Below are 16712 nucleotides of genomic sequence, written 5' to 3'. Positions count from 1 at the left end.
CTTTGATCTCCACTTTTGAGGTGAGAAGCCCTTCAGCCACTTCAGCCTCAGGTGTGGTACAGTCCCTTCCCAAAGCAAGAAGCCAGCTTTCTGTCTCCTCACTTTCCACCTCTTCCCTATCCTCCCTCCCCCATGTATCGCCAGCCAGGAAAGGGATGAGGGGCAATGTTCAGGAACTCAGTGTTTGGGGACCCTCGCCGTCTGCCCACGGGACAGGCCACCCCCAGCTCCAGTGACGGCAAGGCCCCCGGGATGGGATTCCATGCTGGCCTGAAGCAAATGCGCCAGGCCTCCTGAAGAGCTGAGCTGAGGGCAGGAAACACTCTTCTCCCCGCCTCTGCCCCCCTCAACATACTGGGGACCCAGACTTGAAGAAGGAAGGTCATGTCCATGGTGTCCTCCCAGATCAGCACCGACACCGTCTCCTCCATGTCCGGCTCCTACATCGCCCCTGGCATGGAAGAGGACGGGGAGGCTCTCCCCTGCCCCCGGGCCGCCAGCAGGACGCCCTCAGAAGAAGGAGACGTAAGAGAGGAGCATGGGATCGCCCTCGCCGCTCTGCTCTGCTCTGTACTCGAGTCCCAAGGAGCTCAGTCCAGGGCCTGCCAGGGAGATCGGCAAAGCCCCCCAGTGCTCGGGAGGGGAGCCCTGGAAAACACGGTACCGGGTTGTTGAATCAAAGACTCCCTCAGATGTGATCTTCCATGTGGCACCACTTCTGTCCTGAGGACTTGGTTTGGGTTTGCTGCCAGGCGAGCTGGGTAGGAGAGCCGGTGGCATCTGCACCTTGACTTTTGTTGCTCCTTTGCAGGTGACGCCAGCGGCGTCTCCAGACTGCAACTTTGCGGGCCTCGTCGCCACCGCCGAAGAGCAGGATGCAGAGGTAAGAGCAAGGTGGACGCTGGTGCCCCTCCCCGGTCAGAGGGACTGCCGGCGCTGGCACAGGATGCAAATAGGATGGGGGCTCTTCTGGAAGAAGCCTTCCAAGGTGGTGCACTTGGATCTGTTAGAGGCAGGGTGCAGAGCAGAGGGACTGTCCGGTTAGCAGAGGGTGCTGGTCTCAGCGTAATAGGCGTGGGGTGAGTTCCAGAGGGAAGTCTTCCAGGCCAGACCCTTGAGAGGGCGTTTGTCCTCCAATTCACTTAGTATTTACCTGGCACAGGCATCTCACATCTTCCTGGCACTGGGGGACACAAAGACCGAGTGACATGGCTTTTGCCTGCCCACACCCCCAATCCACCCATCCCATCCATTCCGGAGCTCCATCTGATGGAGGAATCAGAGTTATAACTCAGCGTGAGAAGTGCTCTGATGGAGGTGTGCCTGAAGTATATGGAATGCCCAACTCCCAGTGGGGACTCTACAACTTTCTCTTGAGCCAGATGTTCTCAAAGGAGTATCTGGATGGGATTGGGGATCCTAAAGGGTTTCTGAAAGTTTTATGATCTCACGGTTTGCTTTTTCATTTGGCAACTTTGATTTCCACCTGAGAGAAACAGTGTGAGCTAAACTATTACCAAGGCTATTCCTGACAGTCCCAGGGTCCCTCTGTAAGGTGCCTCAGACCTGGTCCCCCTGTAATGTGTCTCAGACCTGGTCCCTACGGGCCGATCCTGCCTCGCCAAGCAAAATCTGCCTCTGCTGGGCCTCCCAGCCATCTCACACGGACAGGAAATGTATGGATACCATGAGGGTGATTAGTTCTGTCTTCTGACAATCAGTAGACTCATTTCACTGCTTTATGGACTCACAGTGCCTTCCTTCTGTCCTAGGGGAATGATGTTCTAGAAGAAGAGGACGGATCACCCACACAAGAAGATGGTAAAAGACCTGGTCTTTTGCTCCCTTTTATTATATTTCTTTCCCGGGTATTCTCTGAAGGGTACAGAAAGGGGCACTGGTGTGACTTGGTGGCACTGCTCAAGGGTGTGGCTTTGGGGAAAGGTCGTCTTCTTGATGGAATATCAAAGCAAGCAGGGTATCTGAGGACCTCAGCAGCCTTCCTGGCTCTTTCTGGGCCTCTGAGCCAAGGCTGCAGTAGATACATGGAGTTCTCCACCTACGTTGAGTAGATCCTGAAGCTTCTTGGGCAACTGTCATCACCTTCCTTCCTGCTTCAGCTTCTCAGCTGAGTCTCACAGAACTGCTCTAGCAGCCCCAAAGTTCATCTGCAGCAGGAGAACAGCTTCCTCCCCTTGGGGGAACCGACTGTTAGGCAGTAGGTTTTCCTGCTTTAGTGAAGAAAACGGCTGATGTTACAGTAGCAGAAGGATCACAGCCCTGGCGGCACAGCAAAGGTGAGGTGAAGAGACGTTAGCAGCTCAGCGTACACTAGTGTTTGTAGGCTATTGGCACGAGTCTCTTTACCATCATTCAGGCCTCAAGTAGATATTTTTTTTAATTGGAAGAGTTGGTTTACAATGTTGTGTTAGTTTCTGCTGTACAGCAACGTGAATCTATTATACATATACATATATCCACTCTTTTTTTAGATTCTTTGCCCATATAGGCCATTACAGGGTACTGAGTAGAGTCCCCTGTGCTCTACAGCAGGTCCTTATTAGGTATCTATTTTATATATAGTAGTGTGTATATGTCAATCCCAATCTCCCAATTTATCCCTCCCCTCCCTTGCCCCCCGCCATAACCATAAGTTTGTTTTCTACACCTGTGACTCTATTTCTGTTTTGTAAATAAGGTCAATCATATCTTCAGTCGGAAGAATTTGGTTTTTAGTAAGCCGAGAAGTGAAGGAACAACCTACATATAGAGCAAGGAAGTGGGGGTGGGGAGGTGACCTGGGAGTCCCACCTGGGAGTGTAGGACCAGGCGTCCCAGGAACCGGTGTCTCTTCCCTCTGCTCCTCTGAGGTGCCTCCACAGAAGGGCAACCTCCAGAGCAAACCTGGATCCCAGCCTGGATGCAGATGTCACACTAGTCACCTCTGCTTTGGCCATGGCAGTTGCTTGGGGGGCGGTGTGGTGTGCAGGGGTGCGCATGCGCACATGACCACTCTCTCTCCTGGCCAAGTAGTGCCGGAGGAGGGGTGGTCGCCCAGGCTGTGCCTCTGCCGCACGCACACGCCAACCAAGCCGGGGTTGGGCACTACCTCCCCTCGGTTGATGTCTTCAGGGCACAAGGCTCCGAGATCTCCATTGTGATTGCCGTCCCCAGTAGAATATTTGCTTCTAAAAGGCACAGGGCAGTACGTGGTTTCCGCCTGACATTCCATATGTGGTTTCCACCTGACATGCCGTACGCAGTAGATGTATGTTTCTTCCTCTCCCTTTCACCAAGGAAGAAAAACCGAGTGGGGTGCTTGAAAAAATAACATCTAAAACTGTCCCCTTCCCATCTTACACGACTGTAGGTTTCTGGTCAGCCCCTTAAAACATCCTCAGAATAGCAAATTAAGTCTCAAAGAAAATAAATCGTAATTTTGTGAACAATGCGATTCTTTGATTTGAGGTGCAAAATTACGGGACCAAAGAGCTTTAATTGCCATTTTATGTATTAGTCATTTCGCAGAGCCTTGTGGTCATAAACACACCCCACGTGCACCGACAGACACAGGCCGGAGTCCGGGGTCACTTCCCCCGTGGCTCTCCTAGCTCTTCCAGCCTGGCTTAGCTCTACTGTGGGCCCGGGTCTGCGTGTCCGAATCCCACAGACCTCCCCAGGGTCTGATTTCCCAGGAACGAAGGCTGGAAAGGGGCCAGTTAAGGAAACAGAGCAGAACAGAGCGAGAACACAAACGTACCCACACAGTTTCCTTTATTGTCCACTCTACCCACTTAATTCTTGTTTTTAATTTTAATTATTTATTTTTTTAACATATGATTTGATGTTTTTTGTCTCCATCCTTAAGATTTTTATTTTAAGGACAGCAAAGCAGAGAAAAACACAGCCAGGTCCTCTCTAACTGCCTTAACTCCGTTACAGGCCAGAGGACATTCGCATTTCTAGGTATGGAGTGTGACAATAACAATGACTTTGACATCGCCAGCATGAAAGCACTGGACAATAAGCTGTGCTCTGCGGTCTGCTTACCCGGTGAGTGGCAGTCTGCTGAACATGAACTTGGTGGGAGACGCTCCCCTGCTCGCACCCCTGCTCTCACCCTGGGACACCCATCTCCTGCCCTGCAGTTCCTGCAAGAAGGCATGGGCTTTGCTAAGGTGCTGGGAGCCAGTTGCTGAAAGGAAGTGAGGCGGCCTCGGGAGAGTCCTTGGGCAACGAGCGACTCTGCTCTAAGCGAAACTATTTGGGCATGGAGAAAGGCACAAAAATACCTCCCAAGCCTTCCAATTTGACCTGACCGCGTCCTCTCCATCATGATCTTGCAGATCCCATGGCAGGGGGCCTGGTCTTGTTTCCATCAACAGGCAGTTTAAGGCAGACACGGCGTCTGTGATAAGGTCTTGGAAAGAGAGCCTGAGTCCTTGAAAAGGAAACCTGTAGCCCCTCAGAGGAGAGTGGTTAGTTAGGATCAGAGAGGAATTTCAAAGGCTGCATTTTATAGACTAGCTCTGTGACCCAGTGAGCCCTGGGCGACCACCAGTTGCCTTGTGCTCCCTAGATTTGGATCCCAAAGGAACGATCAGGGGTCGAGGGTGACTCTTCTCCCTGGAGCCCTAACTCTGTAAATTCAATCAGGGCCATCAACGTGCCCCTTATTCCTTCTCATGACACTAAACTGAATCCGGGATGAGTTCTCAGGAGGAGCCCACCTGTCAGTCACACTCTGGGCACTGATGTCCCCCTGCTCCATGCTCACCAAGGGCTTCACCAACCATGGCTCTAAAGCCACGTCTTGCCCGGTGGACTAGGGCGAAATTGCCCCTTCTGGGTTCACGGCAGAGACTGCCTTCATGTTGCATGGTTTGTAATCTCTTAAACATGCCCTGGACATGTTTAAGCTTCAGGACAGCCACGTCCCATCGTGGGTCCAGTGCTTTACTCCCTTGGCAACGTGGCTACAGGTGCTGGAGGGACACAAACTCCTGTGGTTGCCACTCTCCATCAGCTTGCAAAAGACCCAGGTCCTCACCCCTCTGGCCCCATGCAGGCTTGTGGGGGAGGAAGCCGTAATCCCCAGAGACACCTCCCACGGCCTTCCCAGGGGCTCGCCAGCCTTTCCACTTAGCGTTGACCCAGCCAGGCCTGGGCCAGAGCGGCTGAGGTCCAGGGTACACTTCACTTCCTGCCTTCCCACTCTTTACCTGGCTTCTGTCTGTCCATTGGTTTCTCATGTCTTTTTGCCAAATGTACGTCTGTCTGTCCAGTTTGTTTATTTTGAAACTCATTTAGGTTATCCAGACTTCGTGTGAAAGTTCATGTTCACCCACACCCAACCCCAAGCTTGCTGGGCACGCGCACATCCGAGGGGCCCTCGCTGAGGCTTCCATTCCTAACTGGCAAGAGCCTGTATTTAATATGCTGAAATTTTCCAGGAAAAAAAAATATATGTGAGACTAGATTAATCCCTGTTCCACAAAAGCGGGGATGCTTCTGTGGCAAAGGTTACAGGCAGGATTTGTTTTGGTCACTAGTTGGGGAAGATGCCATCTCTGCCCTCACTCCGCCCTGAGTCTGGGGCAGCGGTGCCGGCCAGCCGCTCACTGGGCTTCAAGAGAGGAATCTAGGCTCCTGCCTCCCCGCAGTGGCCGCCCACCAACCCCCGAGTTTGGCAGAGAGAGCTCCTGGGAATTGTTTCAGCCACCCATGCTGTTGGAAACTGACCCCAGGCCTTGTGCTTCCTCCTCTCCCTAACTCCTTCGGGCCAACCTGCTGGTGGATGTTTATTCCACTCTGGGATGGCGGCAGGGGAGCGAGACCTGGAAGGAAAACAATGCCTGGGCTTCTTTACAGTGATCTCGGGAGCCAGCCATTCTCAGATTAAACTGGCTTCACCGTTCAGGCCAGACATGAAACCGAATGACAGTGGCGGCTGCCGGGAGAGGGAGTTGAGGGTCGCATCGTAGCCTCACCCCGAGGTCTCAAGGGCTCTTACGGGAGAAGGAAAGTGCATCTGCTCTCTTGGTAAAAGGTTTCTCGGGTTCTGCTGTTAGCGTCACACTGGTAATAAAGAGCTGGGGAACTCTCTGGAAGCATCTGTCGGGTTAATGTCAGGTTAATGACAGGAGCATCCACTGTGGTAGTTCCCGTGGAATCAACAGACCTCACCACGCTCAGCTGTAAGTTCAAAGTTCCATCCTATGACTGAGGTGCCTCAGGCTGGCTTGGCCGTCAGGACAGCTTCTCAGGCACTCGGTCTCCCTCTCCACGCTGTTTCCCTCCCCACACGGATGCCACTCCCCTCACGGAGTGCCCACAAGGAGGGAGCCCGGGGAGCATCCCATGGTCCACCCTCCCCAGGCCCAAAGGTGCTCTGCCAGGAGCCCCAGCTGGTGGCAAGTATGGCTCAGGTCCCCATCCTCGCTGCTCTCATCACCCTTGTGGGAGTGATGCTGAGAAAGCACCCGTGTCATTCCAGCACCTCTTCCCCTAAGAAGCCTCTGGGTCTTCTTTGGCCCCAAGACCAATGTGGTGCGGCGGGGGGGGGGGGGGCGATGGTATGTTCTGAGATTGTTCTGCAAGGTTCACAAAGGGAGGAACTCTGAGTTGACCATTGTAGGTGGTGAGCCTATTAGAATCACGAGGCCGTGCTAGGTAGACAGGCCTCCAAGGAATCTGATGGAGTATCACACAGGCGGCAGGATAGTGGCCAGGGGACCAGTGACAATTCTGTGAAAAGGCTCTGGGGCGTGTGATGGGAAAAAGCAAAGATAATTTGAGTTTATTAGTGGAAATACAAATGGTATTGTTTTGTTTTGTTTTGTTTTTTGTGGTACGTGGGCCTCTCACTGTTGTGGCCTCTCCCGTTGCAGAGCACAGGCTCCGGACGCACCGGCTCACCGGCCACGGCTCATGGGCCAAGCCGCTCCGTGGCATGTGGGATCTTCCCGGACCGGGGCACGAACCCATGTCCCCTGCTTCGGCAGGTGGACTCTCAACCAAGGGTAAGCTGTGAAAAGGCGAAAGAGAGGCATGGACATATATACACTACCAAACGTAAGGTAGATAGATAGTGGGAAGCAGCCGCAGAGCACAGGGAGATCAGCTCGGTGCTTTGTGACCGCCTGGAGGGGTGGGATGGGGAGGGTGGGAGGGAGGGAGATGCATGAGGGAAGGGGTGTGGGAACAGATGTATATGTATGACTGATTCACTTTGTTATAAAGCAGAAACTAATAAAAAAATAAAAATAAAAATAAAAACAATAAATACTTGGGAAGAAAAAAAAACTTTGACTCAAGACAAGCTGGACATGGAGGAGTGAGAGAGGGCAAGGGGTAGAGGGAAAGACATGTTTCTGGGTGGGGGCTGGTGTACCATCCCCCGGGCACAGCTCCTGCGCAGAGGCTTGATATGCAGCCCTCACCTCCACCCACCCACAGCAATCAGAGAAGAAAAGGAAATAAAAGGAATCCAAATTGGAAAAGAAGATGTAAAGCTGTCACTGTTTGCAGATGACATGATACTAGACATAGAGAATCCTAAAGATGCTACCAGAAAACTACTAGAGCTAATCAATGTATTTGGTAAAGTAGCAGGATACAAAATTAATGCACAGAAATCTCTGGCATTCCCGTACACTAATGATGAAGAATCTGAAAGTGAAATCAAGAAAACACTCCCGTTTACCATTGCAACAAAAAGAATAAAATACCTAAGAATAAACCTACCTAAGGAGACAAAAGACCTGTATGCAGAAAATTATAAGACACTGATGAAAGAAATTAAAGATGATACAAATAGATGGAGAGATATACCATGCTCCTGGATTGGAAGAATCGATATCGTGAAAATGACTCTACTACCCAAAGCAATCTACAGGTTCAATGCAATCCCTATCAAACTTCCACTGGCATTTTTCACAGAACTGGAACAAAACATTTCAAACTTTGTTTGGAAAAACAAAAGACTCCGAATAGCCAAAGCAATCTTGAGAACGAAAAACGGAGCTGGAGGAATCAGGCTCCCTGACTTCAGACTACACTACAAAGCTACAGTAATCAAGACAGTGTTTTACTGGCACAAAACCAGAAAGATAGATCAATGGAACAGGATAGAAAGCCCAGAGATAAACCCACGCACATATGGTCAACTGATCTTTGATCAAGGAGGCAGGAATGTACAGTGGAGAAAGGACAGCCTCTTCAATAAGTGGTGCTGGGAAAACTGGACAGGGACATGTAAAAGTATGAGATTAGATCATTCCCTAACACCATACACAAAAATAAGCTCAAAATGGATTAAAGACCTCAATGTAAGGCCAGAAACTATCAAAGTCTTAGAGGAAAACATAGGCAGAACACTCTATGACATAAATCACAGCAAGATCCTTTTGGACCCACCTCCTAGAGAAATGGAAATAAAAACAAAGATAAACAAAAGGGACCTAATGAAACTTCAAAGCCCTTGCACAGCAAAGGAAACCATAAACAAGACCAAAAGACAACCCTCAGAATGGGAGAAAATATTTGCAAATGAAGCAACTGACAAAGGATTAATCTCCAAAATTTAAGAACAGCTCATGCAGCTCAATAGCAAAACAACAAACAACCCAATCCAAAATTGGGCAGAAGACTTAAATAGGCATTTCTCCAAAGAAGATATACAGACTGCCAACAAACACATGAAAGAATGCTCAACATCATTAATCATTAGAGAAATGCAAATCAAAACTACAATGAGATATCATCTCACACCAGTCAGAATGGCCATCATCAAGAAATCTAGAAACAATAAATGCTGGAGAGGGTGTGGAGAAAAGGGAACACTCTTGCACTGCTGGTGGGAATGTGAATTGGTACAGCCACTATGGAGAACAGTATGGAGGTTCCTTAAAAGACTAAAAATCCAACTACCATATGACCCAGCAATCCCACCACTAGGCATATACCCTGAGAAAACCATAATTCAAAAAGAGGCATGTACCAGAATGTTCATTGCAGCTCTATTCACAATAGCCCGGAGATGGAAACAACCTAAGTGTCCATCATCGGATGAATGGATAAAGAAGATGTGGCACATATATACAATGGAATATTACTCAGCCATAAAAAGAAACGAAACTGAGCTCTTTGTAATGAGGTGGATAGACCTAGAGTCTGTCATACAGAGTGAAGTAAGTCAGAAAGAGAAAGACAAATACCGTATGCTAACACATATATATGGAATTTTTAAAAAATGTCATGAAGAACCTAGGGGTAAAACAGGAATAAAGTCACAGACCTACTTGAGAATGGACTTGAGGATATGGGGAGGGGGAAGGGTAAGCTGTGACAAAGCGAAAGAGAGGCATGGACATATATACACTACCAAACGTAAGGTAGATAGATAGTGGGAAGCAGCCGCAGAGCACAGGGAGATCAGCTCGGTGCTTTGTGACCGCCTGGAGGGGTGGGATGGGGAGGGTGGGAGGGAGGGAGGTGCATGAGGGAAGGGATGTGGGAACAGAGGTATATGTATGACTGATTCACTTTGTTATAAAGCAGAAACTAATAAAAAAATAAAAATTAAATAAAAATTAAAATAAAACAATAAATACTTGGGAAGAAAAAAAAAACTTTGACTCAAGACAAGCTGGACATGGAGGAGTGAGAGAGGGCAAGGGGTAGAGGGAAAGACATGTTTCTGGGTGGGAGCTGGTGTACCATCCCCCGGGCACAGCTCCTGCGCAGAGGCCTGATAAGGAGCCCTCACCTCCACCCACCCCCTTCAACCAGAGAACTTCCAACTGCAGCTCCTCAGTAATTGAAGAGCAGGAAAGCTGGTGACTGGAGGGAGGCTGGGGGAGGGGAGGAGGAAGGACCACAGTCCACCGTTAGTCCGTCACTTAAAGGCTGGTGAAATTAATGGGGCAAATGACCCCAGTCAAAGAATTTGGCAAGTCCACGGCTTTCCTGGGTTTCACCCAGCGGCTCTGTTTCCTCGGCTATCTGGAAAGGAGGGAGAGCACTTGCGAAGAAGCCTCTGGAATGTCAGCTTCTGGGAATCTTGCTGAGGACAGGGCGGGGAGGGAGCGCTTACCGGGAAACACTGGATTACCCTAGCCGCCTTGGGGTGCCTGCGACCGGGGCTGCGGTTTCTGCGGACCTGAGCGGCAGGTGGCATCGGAGAGTCAGACCTGCTTGCGGGCCCCAAGACGACACTCGGTCGGGAGACCGGGGCAGGCCGCAGAAACGTGAGCAAGTGCCACTCGCAGCCCAGAGGAGAGGAAAGGAAAGCCCCAAGCATGCACCCAGCCCTGGCCCCCGCGCCACGGGCTGCGTCCCAGGAGCCGTCGCCACCTCTGAGCAGCCCAGATGGGAAGGGGGTGGGGCGGAGGACGGTTCCCGCGGCGAACTGCTCGCCGAGGGCCCCGGGGCCTCTGCGGGAGCGCCAAGCCGCGCGCCTCTCCGAGCCCTGCGCGGGGCCCTCGGGCGGGAATGCGCGGGGCCGGGACGCGGTGGCGGGTAGGGGGCTGGGTCGCGCGCGGGAGAGGGCGGCAGGAGGGAGCTGGAAGAGAGTTACCGCGTGAGAGAGCGGTTAAGAGCGCGCGGTCTCTTTGGAGATGCCCTGGCCAATGGCAGAAGCGGAAGCTGTTTATATGGGCGGGGCGTCGCCACGGCAGCAGGAGACGCCTTGCGAGCGGCTACTGAGTGCCGGTCCCCGGCCGCTGGCTTTCAGAGAGGCGCCGTCGGGCGTGAGTGGCGACGAGGATTGCTGGCTGGGCCCTCGAGCTGGGAGCAGAGAGCCGCGGTGAGGGTGGGCGGTGGGAGGAATTTCTTTGAGAACCTTCCTTTGGCCCGGGCTGCGCTCTGAGCCAGGTAAGGGACGGGGAGGGCTGCAGGCCGTGGGAAGGGAGGGCGTCAGTACCAGCCTGCTCTCCCATCCGTCCCCGACGGAAGTGGTGGGCCCGGGGACTGACATCAGAGGCGTTTGGGGGACACTCACTTCCCACCCCCTTATAACTCTCTGTATTGTTTCCTTCCTTCCCCTTGATCCCCATCCTAATATCCCTTTTCAAAGATCAGACGACCTCCCCCGCCCCCCGACCCGTCGTACTGCCCTCCTGGACTCTCTCGCCCCATTTCCATTGGTTGTGGACGGAGAGAGGGGGGTTAATTCCCCGCTTTGAGGGAGAAAGGGGTGGCCTCGCATGCCCCTACACTCTTCCCTCGTTTGGCTAATTAAGTCTCCTCTAAAAGATCCAAGAGGAAAAGAGCGAGGCGAACCCCCTGTGGGTCGGACCCCCGGGCACACCTTCTGTTTCCCAGACCTCGGCAGTAAAAGATCCTCCCCAGCTGCAGGAAGGATTTTAGTAAGAGCCTCCCCCCTCGCCCACACTCTCCCCTCGTGGGTGGGGAAAGAGGGCTCAGTTCCCGCTCTGGTCCCCGCAGGCACCACACTCCGTTTGGAGGAGGCTACCCCCGGATCGCGGGATGGAAGCCCGCTTCCGGGAGGCTGCGTAACTGAAGCGGCGGGAGTCAGCGGGCCGGAGAGCTCGGCGGCCACCCTCGGCTCGGCTCGTGGATGTTGACAGCCCCCTCGGAGAGTCCCCGCAGATATGGCGGAGAGCTGGCTACGCGTCTCGGGAGCAGGGGCAGCGGAGGAGGCCGGACCGGAAGGCGGCCTGGAGGAGTCCAACGCCCTGAATGACAGCCTGACCAGCCTGCAGTGGCTGCAGGACTTCTCCTTTCTCAACGCCGAGGTCCCCGCCCTGCCTTCGGCGGACACCGACCCCCACGGCTACCACGAGCTGTCAGGCTCGGCCGAGCCGGGGTCTCCCCTGGCGGCGGACCCCGCCTGCCTGGGGCAGCCGCACACACCCGGCAAGCCCACGTCCTTGTGCACGCCGCGGAGCGCCCCCTCGGGGCTGCAGGCCTCGCCTCCCGACGACGTGGACTACGCCACCAACCCGCACGTGAAGCCGCCCTACTCGTATGCCACGCTCATCTGCATGGCCATGCAGGCCAGCAAGGCCACCAAGATCACCCTGTCGGCCATCTACAAGTGGATCACGGACAGTTTCTGTTACTTCCGCCACGCTGATCCCACCTGGCAGGTAGGGAGGCACTCCCTCCCTCCCTCCCCATGCCCGCGCGGACTGGACTCACATCCCAGATCCGCAGGCCAAGTAGGCGCGGTACGGCCAGGGCCCCGAGAGAGGAAGGCCGTCCAGGAAGGACCTCAAGGGAGCCCAGTGCTTGGACTGCTGCCCCTTTGACTTCAGAGACCGAGGAGGGAGGATGTTCAGAGGGCTGTAGGGGTGCCGACCTAGAGGTTCAAGTGGAAAGAACTTGTCACTCATCCGGCAGGCTCAGCCCAAAGACCAGGGCTGAACTATGCGTGGACACAGCCCCCCAGGGTAGGTTGATGGACTGAGGGACACATTTTTGTCCCAAGTCCTGGAATTCCTCGACACTACCCTCCTCAAGGTCAGTTTGTCAGGGCCTGACTGGAGGCAGAGCATCGTTCCTGCCAGGCTCTGCATCCCGCCTGCTTTCAGTTGGCTGGAGGGGCTCTGGGAGGGGAGAGGGGCGTGCTGCAGGGTGTGAAGGCCATCTGTGTCCCAGTGGAAGGGCTCCGGGGCCTTCCGAAAGCTGCCGTGCCAGCCCCCACCCCAAGCCCTCCCTAGTTTCCTGCCTACACTCCTCCCCCTCTTCTCATCAACCTCCCTGGGGGGACAATTACCTCAGCCACGTGCTTTCCACAGGGGCTCTTTCCTCCCACACTGGCTTCATGTTCCAAGTCTCCGGAACCTGGCACAGAGCAGCCAAGGGGCCCAGACCACCATGTAAATCTCCCAGTCTTGCCAGGGGGCACTACTCACCTGCCGGCCCCACCCACCAGGCCCCAGACCCCTGTGCCCCAGCGTGGTTTGGACTGTGCACCCAGGCGTGAACAAGGCAGGATGGTGATTCAGGCTGGGCACACACTGCCCTGAGCCTCTTCGACCATCAGGATCAGGGGCTACTTGGGGAGAGAGACCCTGAGGATGCACAGATCCTTCCCTGTGGCACAGGTCACAGGATCAGAGTTCCTGTGATCACAGCTATTCCACGTTTGCTTGGGCCCTGACCCTGGGGCAGGTACCATTTGTAACCTTGGTGAGAAAGCAGAGACCCTCCACCACCCCCCACCCCACCCCAAGCCTGAGAGGCCCCAGGAATGAGCGCTATGCTCTTGGCTGGGTAATAATCAACTGAGGCCTCAGAGCCTGGGGTGGGAGGAGGGGGACATGGTGGGTGAGGGCCCAGGCCAGCAGCCGGCTCTAGAATCAAGGAAAGTCATCAGATCCTCCCACACTTCATCCCCCCCGCCACACACACCCCCTCACACCCACTCACTCATTTCACAAACAGAGAAGGCCAGCCAGGCCCAGGCAGAGGGAGATGGCCGTCCAGGACCTGGGGGAGCCAAGGCCTTTGAGCAGAGGCCGCAAGCAGCCGGGTAAGGGAGGGAGGGCAGGACAGGCTGGCACTGAGAGCCACCCTGCGGCTCAGGGCTCGGATGACTGAGCAGGCAGATATCCTGGCAAAAGGGAACAAAAGCCCCCGACAGCACTCCCAGCTCCTGGTGCCCCGTGGCTGGTGTCCCAGAGCCTCCCGCTCGGAGCAGCGCCTCTGTCTCCCCTGCCCCCATCGGAGAGAAGGTGGTGGTGGGACTGGCAGTGGCGCTAGGAGCCCCCCATCACTGACCCCACCCACTCTCCCAGCTGTCTTCCTTCTCTCCTATCTCCCTGTGTCCAGAACTCCATCCGCCACAACCTGTCCCTGAAGAAGGGCTTCATCAAGATGCCCCGGGAGAAGGACGAGCCAGGCAAGGGGGGCTTCTGGCGCATCGACCCCCAGTACGCCGAGCGGCTGCTGAGTGGGGCCTTGAAGAAGCGGCGGCTGCCCCCAGTCCACATCCACCCGGCCTTTGCCCGCCAGGCCGCGCCAGAGCCCAGCGCCGCCCCATGGGCCGGGCCACTGACCGTGAGCACCGAGGCCCAGCAGCTGCTGCGGGAGTTCGAGGAGGCCACTGGGGAGGCGGGCTGGGGTGCAGGCGAGGGCAGGCTGGGGCGTAAGCGTCAACAGCCGCTGCCCAAGCAGGAGGCCAAGGTCCCGCGGCCCTCCAGCCCCCTGCTGCTGACCCCGGAGGAGCAGGGTGAGCTGGAACCCCTCAAGGGCAACTTTGACTGGGAGGCCATCTTGGACGCTGGCACGCTGGACGGGGAGCTGGGCACGCTGGAGACCTCGGAGCTGATCCCGCCGCTGAGCCCTGCCTCCCACGGGGACGTGGACCTCACCATCCATGGCCACCACATCGACTGCCCTGTTACCTGGGGGCCTCCAGTGGAGCAGGCTACCGACAGCCTGGACTTCGATGAGACCTTGCTGGCCACATCCTTCCTGGAGCACCCCTGGGACGAGAGCACCCGTAGCTCCCTGCCCCCCGAGCCCCTCTTTGAGGCCGGGGATGCCACACTGGCCTCTGACCTGCATGACTAGGCCAGCCTGGGCGCCTTCTTGTAAGAAGCCAGGCCCTGCCCCACCTCCAGACAGCACCGAAGTCTGGGCCCAGACTGCCCCCCTCCCCGCCAGTGCAGGCCCATGGACACCCTACCGCCCAGGCAGGGGCTGGGCCAGGTCACCCCACCAGGCCACACGGCCCCCAGCCCAGGCCATCCTCAGATTCTAGTCCAGCAGGCTGAGAATTGGGGCCCAGGACCAAAATTGCTGCCTCCGCTCCCCAGCCCCCCATACACACAGTGTTTCATGGATCCACTTCCGCCCTGCCCCAGAGACACGCTAAGGGCCCTGCACTATGAGAGCTGCGGCTTGGAGGGGCCCTGGCCAAGCTGGAAACATCAGTACGGGGCCCGCCCCGAACACCTTAGCTTCTGAAGCTTCTCTCTCTCCTGCTCTCCTCCCCAGGTCTCTATCCAGAGCAAGTTCCCAGGTACAACACATGCTGATTAGGTGACTGCAAATTAACACCCAAGAGGCCTCTCCCGGCAGTCTGTGAGGAGGAGCTAGGCGGAGGGGGGAAGAGAGAGGAGACAGAAAGGAGGCCGGGGTGCCGGGTGGAACCAGGAGATTTTCTAAGGCCTCTGGGATCTTCTGGCTTCATCCCTAGAGGTGGGGCAGAGGGTATGTGTCCCTAATCTTTGAGCCCAACTTGAGGCTGAGAGCAGCGGGGAGATGGGGATCTGGGGGTTAGGGGCTGGGGCAGCCAAGCTGCAGAGGGAAAGGGCACAGACAGACTAATGTAGTGAGTGTAGCTATAGCTGAGGCTTAACTGGGAGGGACGCAGTGCTTGCTAGAACCACTGGGACCAGGAATGGGGGGATGGCCCCGTGCCCTTGCTTGCACTCCTGCAGGGGAGTGTCTTGCTCCACCATAAACGCCCTGGGCTGCATCCCACATCCACTCTCCTAACCCGTCGGGCATTTTAACCTTTTTCATAGAAAGTTATTTACAATAAAAACATTTTTAAAAATAAAGTTTTAAAAAGTCTCAAAATGGACCTGCTTGCAACTTTCTCTGGGGAAAAGCATGGGCCAGTTTTGGGGAGGCCACGGCCCAAGGGGGAATGGCTGGGAGGAAGATGGGGGGCACCAAAGGCCTGCAGAGTGTCCCCTGATGCACTCCTCATGATCTCTGGGTGCCCAGAGAGAAAGGGGCTGAGAGGCGGCCCTCGGGGGTCCCCTGCAGCCAGGGCCTCGGCACCTCTATATGTGCAATGGGGAGACTGTACCCACAGCCCCGAGGAGCAGGCGGCAAAGGAGGCCCAGCCCCCTCCCTGGCCCTGGGGACTCCCTCACAAAGGCCGTTCTTGCCCAGGGCTCGGCTCACGTTCCCCACCTCGCCCAAGTTGAGGGCCTGCCCAGACTCACCTGCGGTCCTCGCCTGGGCCTGTCTCCAGCTCCTCCCTCCCTTGGTCCCTTCCTGAAGGGACAGGGTGTGAGGTCAGAGGGCCCCAGCCCCTGGGGCCCCACTTGCCACCCTGGGGTTCATTCACCCCGCCCAGGGCCTTCCCTCCAATGCAGGTTGGGGCTGAGGGAGGCCATCAGGGCAGACGGAAGACAGGGTGCCTAGACCCTACAGCTCCAGCCTGTGCGGAATCAACGTACCAGAGTTCTGATGGGGAAACTGAGGCACAGCAAATATGTGACACTCAGCAGGCACCTTTCAACCCCCTCACCCCAGCTTTGCCGGGAACCCATCTCTCCCCCGAGCCCGCACCTGGCCCCGCCAGCACGCCCTTGTGGTGCACAGCCCCTTCCCCCAGCACTCACGTGCACGTGCGCACAGACACACACACACACACACACACACAAACGGGCACTGTCCTACACAATCCTGCCCAGCCTCCACGGGCCCCTTTCTCCTGAAGCCCCTTTCTTTCCTTGCACTGGAGGCTGGCTCCAGAACACCCTGGCATTCCCCCGCCAACTTGCTGCTTTCCCTTGCTAATTATTCCAAATATTTCAGAAGGGTGCGCCCACTGCAGGGCCAGCCGGGTTGGGGCCTTACAGAGCTCAGGAGGCAGCCCATCCCCTTCCCACCGCTTGCTGAGGAGGCTGCCCCAACCTCCCTCTGAGACTCCCTTCACCCCCTAAGCAACGACTCCCTCCCTCTCCCCACCACCCTCCGGCCTTCCTCCCCACGCTCCC

General features: G+C 55.5%; 1 protein-coding gene across 1 annotated transcript; it reads left to right on the top strand.

The window, feature by feature from the left end:
- Positions 1-384: 384 nt before the first annotated feature.
- Positions 385-14472, top strand: LOC132479151 (forkhead box protein J1-like; the record flags this gene model as incomplete). Its single annotated transcript, XM_060082731.1, has 4 exons — positions 385-525; positions 812-883; positions 11694-12113; positions 13801-14472. Coding segments are annotated over exons 1-4 (1305 nt in total), but the record flags the coding sequence as incomplete, so codon positions are not given.
- Between the last annotated feature and the right edge of the window lie 2240 nt (positions 14473-16712).

Source organism: Mesoplodon densirostris, chromosome 18, assembly GCF_025265405.1.
Source record: "Mesoplodon densirostris isolate mMesDen1 chromosome 18, mMesDen1 primary haplotype, whole genome shotgun sequence".
Classification (NCBI taxonomy): Eukaryota; Metazoa; Chordata; class Mammalia; order Artiodactyla; family Ziphiidae; genus Mesoplodon; species Mesoplodon densirostris.
Note: the sequence above shows the minus strand (reverse complement) of the source record. Positions and strands in the feature narration are given on the sequence as shown.